The sequence below is a fragment of the Gallinula chloropus genome, assembly GCF_964237585.1.
Source record: "Gallinula chloropus genome assembly, chromosome: 15".
NCBI lineage: Eukaryota > Metazoa > Chordata > Aves > Gruiformes > Rallidae > Gallinula > Gallinula chloropus.
The window spans coordinates 5760826-5773846 of record NC_140100.1 but is presented as its reverse complement, the minus strand read 5'-3'; the positions used below and the strand labels follow the sequence as shown (position 1 = coordinate 5773846).

Here is a 13021-nt window from a genome sequence, read left to right as displayed (position 1 = left end):
CTGATGGCTCAGTCTGTTGCTGTGTGTTTGCTTTGATTCCTCTGCTCAGGTGCATTTGCAGGAAGGGTTGTGGGATGGCTGGAGACCAGGAGACCAGTCCCTCCAGGGCTTTGATTCATTTAATTTGCAGTTTTCCTTGAATGTCTCTTTCCTTGGCCGTGCCTGTCCTCGATGGTTCAGAGAAGAGAGAAGCAGCAGCTTTCTCCCCAGTGTCTTCTGTCCTCCCAGATTTCTAGTCTGGATCTTCCCAGACTGTTCCTCTGTACAGTCTGATTTTGAGTGCAAAATGCAGAGAGGTGGCTTTATACATCTCAGCCAGTGCCTGGTTTCTGTGTGCTCTGCTGCAAGGCTGGTGGCACCTTGGGTGTCCCTTGGCTGTGGTGGGAGTTGCCCCTACACTGGAGCAGTGCTGAACAGAAGACCTTGGGAGTCATTCCAGCAGCACTTGGTGCTGTAAATAATGAAGCCCACATCGACTGCAGTTATTTTCCCACTTTGCAAGAAAACTGGCTCCAAACTGGAGCAGTGAGGGAGCTTTGCCCTGGGTTAATTTCCTCAGATTTTTCCCAAGCCCTTTTCACTTGAATGTCTTTCACGCCTTTTCAGAGCTGCAGTAAGGATCCCCAGGAAGGGTGCTGCCAGTTTTTCTACCCAACTGCAGGCTCTAAAGTGAAAAGCCTCTGGAGAGCCAGTGCAGCAGCCTCAGCCCTGGTGTGAGTGGTTAGTGGAGCCAGCCTGGGCCGTTGGGCAGAGCCTGCCCTGGTTTGGCCTCAGCTCTCCAGCACAGCCGATGCCCAAGTGGATGCTCGAGCTGTTAACCTCACCCCCAGCAAGCAGAAATCCAGATCCAACTGCAGTTGAACAGGAATGGCCAACATAGGTGGAGATCATCCTGCCTCAGTCCAAGCTTCCCACCTCCTGAGTTGTCTCCAAACTTGACAGCACCATCACAACCGTCTCTGTGGGTGACCTGCAGTGTGAGTCCTGCTATGGGGATGTGGTTTCTGATGTTTTGGTGAAGCCCTTTGCTCCTGGGGACAGGGGGAGGAGGGCATACAAGCTGATGGGCACAGAGGTGGTGGTGAGAGCCTGCACGTGTGTGCCTGGCAGTGTGCAGTGCAGGGACCACCTGGGACTTATCTCCTACACCGAGGGGGTGGAGAATAAAGTTGACAAGGCCAATTTGGAACAGTACAATTTAAAATTCAAGTAACAAGATGCAAATGAAGCCCATCTTTCCTTTCCACCCCCAAATGACTGCATTTTCTTCTGCAGGCAACTCGCCTGCTGTGGTCCCTGCACTAGGCTTTGGTCCCTCACCACTCTTATGGTCCCTGGTCTCGCCAGGCTTTTGCCATCAGGCAGATTACCATGACAACTCAGAGGAATGCTGCAGATACAGCTGGGTAGCTGTTGTGCCTGCCTGTTGAGGAGTGGGGAAGATGCCATGCTGGCAGCTGCAAGCAGATGGGGTCGGATCGGTTATCATGTATTCCTCCCACCCCCCTTCTAGGAGGGAATGAGGACATTTTGCATTTTAAAGGCATTTAAATCCTGGAGAGCAAGAGGGAAGAATAGCTCTTGGGTTTGCAGAGCTGTGAGATGGTGCCTTCAGCATGGGAGGGCCAACAAGTGCATGTGTGATGCTGGGCTTTTGCTTTGGTCCCCAAAGAGCCAGGGTAGTGGCTCAGAGCAGCCCCTTGACCCCCATCTCGGTGGGACCTTGCTCTTGTTCCTGTCATGGTTCTTTGCATCTTCTGTCCCTCATCCCCTCCAGCAGAGTTGGACACGGAACATGTGTGTACATGGCTGCGAGCTCCCACAAAGGGCTCCGTGGATTTGGGGATGCTGCCAAGGACCCAGAGGGTTGGACCCCAGTGCTGAGGGAGGTTGCACCCACTTCGTGACCACCACTGGGTTTGCTGACCCTTGTTTCCTGTTGTGGGTGGTTGTGTTGGGGCAGGATACAGCTGTCCCCATCACGCACGGACCCCTCAGAGGCCATTCAGCAGGAAAGAGGTTAACAGGAAGGAGGCAGGCAAGGCGCAGGCTGCCAGCTCCCGACCCCGCTTTGGGGTGGGGAGCAGCTGGGAGCTACAAGAGCAGCACGAAAATCGCCATATAAGGCCAAGACGAGCCGGCTCCAGCCTCCCGCACAGCCCCGACTGGGCTCCCTCCGCCCCAGCGCACGGTCCCCAGATGGGCACTCATGGGGACGGGGCTGCAGATGGGATGCGTGGCCTTAAAACTTGCTACTCCGGCACCCCCCAGGATGGGTGCTGCCCATGCCTCACCAGGTGGCCCTGGGTGGGAGAGGAGCTGGACGGTGCTGGTGGGCAGGCTGCAGGCAGCTCTCGGCCAGCTCACGACCTCGCTCAGTGTTTAGACTCACTGTCTGTGGACATAAACACCGACTCAGCTTAAAAGTGGCCCCTGGCTGAACTCTCCTGCCCAGCCCCTGTGCTTCACCCCCTCCCCAAACTGCTCCCAGGGAAGAGAATTCCTTCCCCCTGGCAAAAGTGGAGCTGATGTTGTTTTATCTCCTGGTAGAGGCTTTGGAAGCGCTTTACAGGGGCCCGGCATGCAGGGACAAGTGTGCACAGGGCTTGCTAACCCACCCTCCCAGCCCACCTCCCCGAGCCGGTTCCTTGGGGTGAGTGACCTGGGGCTGTGGAGAATTCCTCCAGCAAAACAAATCTCAGGAGCCGGTGGTTGTGGGTGCCCATGATGAACAAACAGGGTCTGGTGGTGGGGAAATGTGCGATGGGGCCAGGGGAAGTGTTAGGGCATTTATCCAGCCAGGAGGGTGTTCCTGCATCGCTGGCTGCACACTGGGGCAGGTGTCCTGTCCCCACCTTGTGCTGGCACAGGGTGGCTGCTGGTGGCACCGTGAGTCAGGTTTGTTGCCGGCGCAGAGTCACACCGGCACATGCCAGGGCCTTATCTGGAGAGCACTTCTTGTGCCACCTCCTATAGAAGGAGATGATGTCTTCTGGCTGGCTGGCTGGGTCGAGGCAGCAGTGAGATTTGGGGACATCTTCCCCTGTTTCTCGCACAGAGGCTCGGGCCGTGCCTGTGGAGGTGCTGGGGGACACATGCTGCTTGTTACCTCCTTTGCATTCCCTTGCCCATGGTAAAAACTTGCTTTTCTGTTGCCTTCTGCATGGTCCAAGCTGGAGGTTTCTTGGTGGCTTTACTGAGCAGTAGCTGCTGATGCAGGAAGGCTGCAGGTGGGAAAAGTGTGCTCAGGTGGCTGAGAAAAGAGACCTGCCTCCTGCTTGGATGGTACAGGGAGAGCAGAGAGCTGCTGTGGGGGTGGCAGGGATGGGAGACGCTTTTGCTTGCAGGGAGGTGTAGGATGGAGGAGCACAACCTTCTGCTCCCCTTTGATGAGTGCCTGCTCCATTCCATCCTTTTGCAGAGCCCGCAGAGGTCGTTTTCAAGAGCCTTTGTCTAATTTAATAAATCCAGGATGCTCAGCCTGTTAGCTGATCTATAAATGTAATAAAATCTGCCCGCCACAGAGCTCGGGTCGCGTTGTGGCTGTATTGATAGCCTCGTGCCTGGTGGCAGGAAGCCTAAAACACTCATTAAAGCCCAGCTGCTCTGCCAGCCCCACTTGCCCACTGCCTGGGCAGCTCAGGGCACACCGTGGCCATCCCACCAGCACCAGTGTGCTAAGCAGTGGTGCCTGTCTGAGCCCACCAGCAGAGCCAGCCCCATTGCCTGGATGGTGCATTTTTAGCTGGGATTTTGAGAGGCTGTGAGTAGCTTTGCATGGCTGAAAAGGGAGCTGCCTGTGATTTTTCACAGAGCTGGTGCTTTCCTGCTGATGGCCTCTGGGTGAGAATGGTGGAGGTGGTGCTGCCTGTCCTGGTTGTACTGGTGCTGGGAGCTGCCCGTCCAGCCTGCGTTGCTGCCCTTGCCCGAGACGTGTAGTCTCCATGTTGCTCTGATGCACCCATGACAATGGGGCACCTGGAGTCTTGCTCCCTTCCACACTGCAGCCCAGCCAAGATCCCCGCCTTGCATTTTGCCTCCAGCACTGTGATGAGCTGAGCCCTGGCACCAGGGATGGCTTTGCAGAGTACACGAGCGCTGCGAATGAGCAGCACGCTGGTCGGCAGCCACCCTCATGAATATTTTAGCTCAGAGAATTAACATTTGTCAAGAAGCATTTATGGAGGCAGCGTGGATGTCTCTTCCCCAGGCGCCGCAGGCTCGCTGCTGCTCTGGGGTGGCACTGGGAGCCAGGGCGAAGCCAGTCGGAGCCTGAGCCCTTCCCATACAGCGTCACGGTGGAGCAGGGCAGCAGAGCTGCGATCTCCCCCTTGGGACAGCCGGGCCCTGGTGCCAAGGCAACCATCCTGCCATGTGAGATAGACAAATGGTTGTGGAGTTGGGTTGTTGGGTTGGTTTTCTTTTTTTTTTTTTCCTTCCCCTCCTGGTTCTTGGCAGAAAGTAAAATGTCCCTTTTGTTTGGTTTCCTCCTCCCCCTGCCCCATCGCCTTTCTTTAAAGGTTGTGTTCCAGATTTCATCAACCCACGTTGTGTAATAGCCCCGGAGAACAGCGTGGGCATTGGCCGTGTCCCACTGAGGCCATGGCAGAGCTCGTCAGGAGCTTGACCGCGGGGTTACCTGCTCAGAAAACATCTTATGTGGTTACTGAGCGAAGCTCTGTTGTATTTTGGATCCACCTTCTACAGTGCCCACGCATTAGAAATTACGAGGAAGGTACCTGGAGAACATTTGGAAATCTTTGAATCTAAAGAATTCTGTATTCCTGTCTCAGCCCCTGAGGGGCTCTTGCAGATAAATCTCTTTCCCCAGTAATGCCCTGCCTGGGATTTCTCCTCTTCCTTCAGGCTTGTAAGAGGTCCCCCATTCTTTCTTTCCCTCCTTTCCACTGTCTTAGGGTGGGGGATGCTGCAGTTGCTGGGCTCCACATCCTAGGAGCATCCATTTGAAGGTCCCTGCATCTTGTTTGGAGGCCGCTGGCATTGTGGATGTGGAGAGCATGGTGTGATTCATGTCCTGGGCACCCGGGAAGGGAGAGGAGGAGGAGGAGAATGTACTCTTGGCTTTGTGTAGTAAGGAGGGGGATGCTGTGTGCACGTGTGTGTGTAAATATGAATCTGTCATACCAGTGGGAAACAGCAACACAATTGTTGCTTGGCTCTGGTTTCTCTGCTGATACTGGCAGCGTGGAGAGCTGTAGCTGCTCATATGGTGTGGGTGCTGCCTTCCCTGTGCCGGCGTGCGGCGAGCAGGGGAGCTGCTCTGCTTGTGGGGCTGGAGGGTGCAGGTGCCACCAAAGGGCACTGCTGCTTGTGATGGTACCTGTCAGGGTGTCGTCTACTGGTTCACCCTGCTGGGCTTCCTCCTCCCCTAGTTAAAAGACAAATGCAGGCACCAGATCCAGACGTGGAGTAGTTGTGTACTCCATCCTGAAGTGCAGCCTTGGGGTCCAGTGCTGGGTTCAACACTGTATCAAAGCATCTGCTCTTCAAAGGGCTGGTTGAAGCCCTACTCCTGTTATTGTTTTGGCGTCGCTGCTGTATTACACCTCTCTGCTTTTGCATTCATTTATTCCCTTCCAATTGCCGGAGCCACGCAGTCCTCAACTAGCCTGGGACCAGGCTGGGGACCAGTTCTGCTGGTTGTCCTCCTGGGATCCCCAGCCCTGAGAAAGCCCCAACATGGGAACACGCGCTCAGAGGTAGGGAAAGGGTTCGTGTGTCCTTGTCTCCTGCAGCAGAGCCTCTCCCATCTCCCCTGCTCCTATACCACCACCCCACAGCTTTGGCACATGAGGGCTGTTCCTGTTCTCCTGGTTCCTGGGGGTGATCAGCCATGCACCATTGCCAGCTCCTCTGCTGGGGATCTCTGGCCAGTTTCAAGGTGTTCCTGGGGTGCAGTGCTGCCTGAGCCCATCCTTGGTGGAGGTTATGAGCGCATTTCCACCTGGCACCGTCTGCATTGCACTGTGCCTCAGAACGCCTGTGCTGCCTCCGGGAAAGGAAACAAATAGGTGTAAAGGAATTTGCATCCTGAGTGAGCCATTCTGCAGGTCAGTTGTTTTATCTGTTGCTGAGAGTTTTTGGGGTGCAGGGGGACTGCTGAGGGGTGGAGGGCTCACCCCTGGGGCCTCTCCTTGTCCCCAGCTGCGGACACGAGTGGGGAGCAGTCCCAGCTTTGCTTGCAGCCCCTCTCCTGCCATCCCAGCTCAGAGGCACAGTAGTGGACAGGTACCCCGTGTGTTGGACTGTGTTCCCCCTCGCAAGGAGGGGTGCGTGGCAAAACCACTTCACAGCGCTGGCGTGACAGTGTGGGGGCCCCAAACCGGCTCCTCCGCTCCGGGCGTGCTTGGGTCAGGTCTGGGTGTGAGCGGCGGGGGAAGCCGCCCTCGACGCTGCCGTGGGGTTAAAGAGGGAGGAGAGCAGGCGGGTTTCACAGGGAGCCATCTCCTCTTCTCCTCCTGTTTCAGCTCCCTGCCAAATCCTAGCAAAGCCTCCCAGGGCGTCAAGGGGTATCTGTGGCAAGAGGAACCAAGTGGCCCAGGGTCCCTGCGAGGCACTGGGGCTCCTGCAACTACCTTCATCCCCTTTTTCCCCTGTCCTGGTTGTGTTTCCCGGTGCAAAAATGCTCTGGGTTGGGAAGGGGGTTGGACCCAGCCCTTGCACTCCTGGAGGCCTTGGCTGTGCTGAAGGCCAACGAGACAAAAACGTTTCCAAGACTCCACTTGGAGCAGGAGAAAGTTTTTCCGTTGGGTTTTTATAGCTTCCGGAAAGCTGGGGTTTATTTTTGTTGTCTTAAGACAAAAAATCCTCTTACAGCCGACTACCCGCGGTGGTGCCGGGCGGGCGGCTCTGGATGCACCGTGCCGGGGGCTGGGCTCTGCTTTCCTTTCCCTTCCTCCGTCCCCTGGGGCTGTGGATGCTGAGGCTGGTTTCTGTGAGGGAAAAGAGGAGGTTTTGGTGTCCCTGATGTACAACCGGCCCCGTTCGTGTGCCCGTGCTGGGCACCAATGCTGCAGCACCCGTGATGGCTCCATGCCACCACTGGGCTGTTGTAGGACCCTCCTGACTGCAGGGAAAGCCCTTTTCCTGGGGACAGAAGCTGTTTCCCATGGCCTGCAGATTGGGTAAACTGGGAGCTTCAGGGAGCTGATGTGAGTTTCCAGTAGCACACTGGGGCCGTGGAGCGCTGCCCCTATTTTGTATGATACAGGCTACTTTTGACAGGGTTTACTGGCAGGGGAGCCAGTTTCCATGGTAAAAACCTTAACAGCATCTGCCAAAAATCCATCTCCCTATTGGTCTGGCCATCTGGAGGGCACAAGGAAGCTTTGGCAGGGCGAGGAGGTGGCTGCAGGCTGCTTTGGGTGCTTCTTCAGTGCTGTTGGCAGCTTGGAGGGGTCCCTCTGCCCAGTCATTTATGTCCCAGGGGCAGGTTCACACCGGGATGCAGGGGGGACCCCTGTGTCACTGAGCCTGGTGGGACACAGGCAGGCTGGGGATGGGGGAGACATGGCATCACTGCTGAGGGAGGGAAGGCTGTGGGTGCCATGCACCAGGAACGGGTGGCTGTGCTGTAATCGGATGAGCCAGCCCTGTTACAGATGGACCTGTCAGCTCTTGTCAGTGCTGACACCCTTCTGGGTCCCTGTGTGTCCCCTCAGGCCAGGGGGGCACTGTCTGTTCCACTCTGCTGTGTCTGCTTGGAGCAGGGGGTCTGGGAGGTGATGCTGTGTTTGTGAAGGCTGTCAGACAGACAAAGTCCCTTCCATGCTGCAGTCCCTTCCTGGCAAGTTCCATGTTATGTTGACTTCAATGGGAAGGACCTGGCCTGCCTGTCTGTCTGTCTGTAGTGCCTGTCCCTGGTGCCATCCTGCCTTCCCAAAGCTGTCCACTCAGTGCCTTCCCTTGGTGTCCCTGTGTTACAGCAGGGCAGCCATCCTTCCTTGGGCATGTGGTATAGGAGAAGGGTCTTGCTGAGAGTGGCAGACTGGGCTGGCAAGAGACAGAGCCTGCTGGTCTGTGTCTGCAGATGTGCAGCACGGGCTTTGTTGTGTGCCAGGATGGTGTATGGATGGATCTATGTACTTGTGGGCAGAGCATCTTGGTGTGTAGGATCTTGGTGTCTGCCAGGAGAGGTTTTAAGGCTCAATTCTGCACTCACCTGCTCTTCTCTGCTTAAACATTCCTCCTCCCTTCTTCCTCTTGCAGCCGACAACCCTTCCACAGGGCACCATCAACATGAACCAGTGCACAGATGTGGTGGATGGGGAGAGCCGGACAGGGCAGAAGTTCTCCTTGTGCATCCTGACACCAGAGAAGGAGCACTTCATCCGGGCTGAGAACAAGGAGATCATCAGCGGGTGAGTGCAGGTCCAGGCCCAAGCTGCTGTGGGGCTCTTCAGCTGGGAGGATGACCTGGCCCAAGGCTCTGTGTGTGGCAGTGCATACCCAGGCTGAGCACTGAGTGACAAGCACAGCCCGCTGTGACAGGGACAGTCCTGGGGGACAGGTGTAGCTGCTCCCTCACACTCAGCTCCAGTCTTCTCTGCCTTTTTGGCAAAGGTGGGGTTTCTTTCCCCTGCCATCACCTACAGCAGAGCAGGGGCCTGAGCACGCCCTGAGCCACCAGATATGTGGTGTGAGCACTGGCTTCAGTGTGGACCTGTGCAGTGGTGGGTGATTGAAGTCCTTCCTCCACACCTAGTGCGTGTGCTCCACCGTGCCAGGCTGGAGCCTGAGGCTTTCCCACATGCCAGACACCTCTTAGAGCAGTGTTCAAAGAAGCTCAGCCCTTGCTGGGAGCCTTGGCCAGGCTGAGATGCTACTGAGTCACTGGGTACTTAGGAAGGCTACCGATTTCAGGTCAGCTTTGTTGTCTGCAGTTGGGCAATATCCTGCTCCCTACTTCAGAGCAACACTCCCAGTGGCATTTACCCTTGGGAGTAAGCTGAGCTACACTGGAGTGTGTGTGGGATGCTGAGGTGCTCCTGTGCTGGCCAGGGCTGTTTAAGCACCAACAGAAAGCACCTATTGACTGGCCTGTGGAAGAAGCTTGGCCACCAGGTGAACCCCAGGATGGGGTTGGAGCTGCTGGGTCCACAGTGCAGTGTTTTAGGACAGCATCCAATCTGACACTCAGCCCCAGTCCTGGGGATGACATGTCTGACCCTGAGTGCCGTATGCCCTCTGGTTCTCATCCATCTCTTGGCAGATGTGGCTTCCTGGGGCTGACTGCTCTGCATTTACCCTGTCCCCATTCGGACTCGCCCGCCTTTGCAGCGCCTACCTTGCCCTGCTTGCTCCTTGCAGGCAGGCTGGCAGAGGGGGTGGCTACAGCCCACCCCCTTGGTCCCAGTGGAGTGTCTGACCTCCAAGTTTGATTAAAATATCATCACTCATAGGAGTGCCTGCCGCTGGGATGCAGTTGCTCAGCAACACTGAAGATTAGACCACTAAAATGAGCAAATCACGGTAGATTTCCCAACTCCAGGTCTCAGATGGTGACCTAGAAAGATCCTTGTCCATCACTCACATGCTGGTGAGGGTGCAGAGCCATGCCACCAGCATGCAGTGATGGACCATGACAGTGCTGCTGTTTGTCTGTGAGCATTTCCCACATGGGATGTCTGAAGCTCAGTGCCTTGCTCCCAACATTTGTTGACATTTGAAAGCAGAGCAGAAAGTTGAAGGGATGAAGAGCTTGCTCTTTCCCACAGCATCTCCTGCTTGCCCGAGCCCTGGCAGCACAGTCAGGGCTTTCTGTTGAGATGATCTATTCCCAGGCATTTTCTTTGGTTGTCACTCCCCCCATTTTGGTTAATACTGGTTGAAATGGGCTTTTTTCTACCAAGAGCTTGGGATTTTGATCAGATACGTGTTTTTATGTGTTAAAACTTCCCTGCTCTACTGAGACACATGAGCATGGGTGAATCCTCTTCTGTGCACTTCCATGGGTCAGGAGACCTGTCCTCCAGCAGCAGAGCTTCCCCCAGGCCCCGTTTGCAGTGATGGGGTTGCACTGGCTGCGGGGTTGGGATGCAAAGACCCAGGGCAAATATAGCATGGGGGAGCCAGCTCCTCTCACCAAGGCAGGAGCAATGGTTCTGCCCCAAAGCATGGCCACCCTCCACGTCCTGCTCTCTTCCCCCTCTCCCCTCTCTCAGGTTCACAGCTCTGCCTTTTGTGGCTGGTCCTGCCTGCCGTGCAGGAGGGAGAGGCATTGCAGAGCAAGGTGGGGCTGATTTATTGTTCATTGGCCTGGCGCTGGATTTTGAAGCAGCGCGTTTGCTCCTGACTGCAAGCATTAATCATCCCAAAGCAGTCACAGGCTGGGGCTGAGCCAGGCGGGTTTCAGATGCAGTTGCAGCACGACAGGAAGATCTCCCCAGCCAGGGGAGAATTTGTTTTACGTTTGTTGCATGCTTCTGGCATTTATTGCTTAACCAAAACCCACTTGATGTGGTCATCTCCAAACGCTTTACAGCAGCAGCGTACAAAGTGGGGGGAACAGGAGAGGGAAGCAGGGACATCTGAGGCAGGAATGTTTCCCAGCAGTCCACAGATCCCTGTGGAGTTCACAGAGATGCAGGGGCAGGTCAGCAGGCTGTTGCGGGAGAGCATGGGAGGGTCCCCCAAACAAGCAACTTGTGCAGTGGGTGGACTTCTCAATGCCAAGTTCACACTGCTCTGTCTTGGACAAAAGTGCTTTGTGTGCAGTGTGCAGGCGCTGGCATCGCTGAGGGGGTAAGGTCCTGCTGGAGCCTCTGTCCCTTTCGGCTGTCATTCAGGATCTGTGAATCCCTGTCCTGTGTCAGCCTTGGCCGTGGCCTCACTCTTGCAGTGAGTGGGGTTTGAGCCAAAGCACGCTGGGCTCATCCCTCCTTCCTGCCTGTCCAGGCACATTTTTCCCCCAGGAGCTGGTTGAGACGATTTCTGGGTACCATTTACATTGATCCTGACCAGGCTGGAGAAGCTGAGCTCCTCCATTTGCCCACCTCCAGCTTGGGGCTGTGTTTATAGCCGTGTTACAAACCCTGGAAGGCTGGGCTTAGAGGTGAAATGTGGGTGCTCCATCTCTGGAGTTTGCAGGCAGCCTGCCCCAGAGGTGGGATGGGGCAGCAGTGTAGTCAGAGCAGTGTGGGGGAACAACAGCTTTAGGGTTTGCAGCCCGTGGGAAGCTGTGTTACATCCCTATAACAGAGTGTGACTGTCACTCTCATCCCTGTGTGCTGCCCTTCAGCACATCCCTCACCTTGTGCTTTCTCTGCTTGCAGGTGGCTGGAGATGCTGATAGTCTATCCGAGGACGAACAAGCAGAATCAGAAGAAGAAGAGGAAGGTAGAGCCCCCAACTCCCCAGGTAACCCCAGGGACACACACACTGTCACCCCATCCCTTGCCTCCCTTTCAGTGTCATGGCATTGCTCTGCTCCCAGAGAAGACACCCCCCACCCCCTGCCCAAACCAGCCAGGCCAGTGGGCTGCCAGCTCCCCATGGTGCTGCCTGCGTGGAGGGTGAGAACCAGGGTGAGCCAGGGCAGCAGGACAGAGTGAATTAATTCTGGGGGTCACATGCTGCTGCTGCTGCTTTTCTGTCTGCTTTGGGGCCACGTTTCACCCCCCAGGCACTGTCTTGTGGCACCAGCCCTGCACACGCTGTCCCGGGAGCACACAGTCCCTCAGCGGGGGGACACCAGGGAGGGGTGCCGGCTGTTCATGGGCCATTTCAGCAGAAACAGCCTGAAATTCTATCTGGCTCCAGTTACCCCCTTTGAGATGACCCAAGAGATAATGGGAATGAAAGGAAAATACTAAAGGCCAGGGCCAGGCTGGGAGCTCCGGGGGCCGGAGCCGGGCTCTCCAGGGACCCGGCGGTGGCTTCGTGCTCGCTGTGACTATAAATGGTAAAAAGCAGGGCTGGCTGTGACTCACTCGTTCCTGCTGGGCTCCCACGTGGCCAGAGTGGGGGAGAATCCCACAGATGGGGAACATGACCCCGAGGCCACCCTCGTCCCTCGCCGGGGCTGAGAACAACCATGTCCCTGAGGCTGCCTGACCTCCCGGCACGCATCCCACCGCTGCGGGGGGCAGGCTGGGAGGGTTCCTCTGGCCAAGACAGCCTGTGGCACTGGGGGACTGAAAATGGCATCGGGGCTCCCCTGAACCCCAGTTTTCAGGTTCTCTTCAGTAAAGTCCCCAGGATGGGCCTGGTGCAGACCGGGCAGTTAGGTGGGGTTTGTACTTAGTTTGATTGAATCAAGTTCCCACCACTCTGCTGGTTAAAGAGGTTCTGGGCAATGGGCAAAAATGTTGGGTGGAAGATGATCTTTTTCTGTGCAGCGAGCTGGAAGTCTGAGCCACCCTCTGGCAAGGGCTGGGGTCATCACAGCCCCTCAAGTGCTGGCTCTGGTGATGCAGTAAGGAAGATACTCTGTGGCCAAGAGCTGACGTGTTGCAGTTGCTTGTCTTCAAACCCCACGCAGGGGCTGTCACATTCAGGGCACCCCAACGAGGTGATGAAGCAGGGAAGGGATGCTCACCCCATCCCTTGCACAACACTAAACCCAGGCTGGGTTCAGGAGGGGGACGGGACAGAGAGGAGAAGGGGCGCAGAGCCAGAAAAACATCATTCTGGGTTACATTTCATCACCATGGCAACTTCTTGGAAACCGTACAGGATCTGAGCTCCTGAGCACCAAATAAGGGAAGCGTCTGTGGGAAGGATGCTGGCTCCCCGTGGGCAGACGGGCTCCCCAGGTGCTTGGGGATGGGGTGAGCATGGAGCCTCATGGCACTTTTCCCCACCTTGGCTTGGGGCAGACCACCCTGCTCCATGCTCCAACTGCTTACTACACTCCTTCCACCCTCTCCATCCCATTGTTCCTTGCCCTGAGGCACCAGAAAAAGACTCAAATTCACTTTAGAAAACCAACCTCAGTGTGGGACCTGCTGTCTGATGTGTGCTGCCCTGCGCTGGGTGCTTGTGAGCAACCTGCAAAGGC

The 13021-nt window shown here is 56.2% G+C and overlaps 1 protein-coding gene across 2 annotated transcripts in view; it reads left to right on the top strand.

Moving 5' to 3' along the window:
- Positions 1-13021, top strand: part of MPRIP (myosin phosphatase Rho interacting protein) — a 78138-nt gene that overhangs the window by 25302 nt on the left and 39815 nt on the right. For both annotated transcript variants that reach the window (XM_084270967.1, XM_084270966.1), the window contains exons 4-5: positions 8230-8381; positions 11295-11379. In XM_084270967.1, the coding sequence (XP_084127093.1) occupies positions 8230-8381; positions 11295-11379 (237 nt within the window). The remainder of the gene's footprint in view (positions 1-8229; positions 8382-11294; positions 11380-13021) is intronic.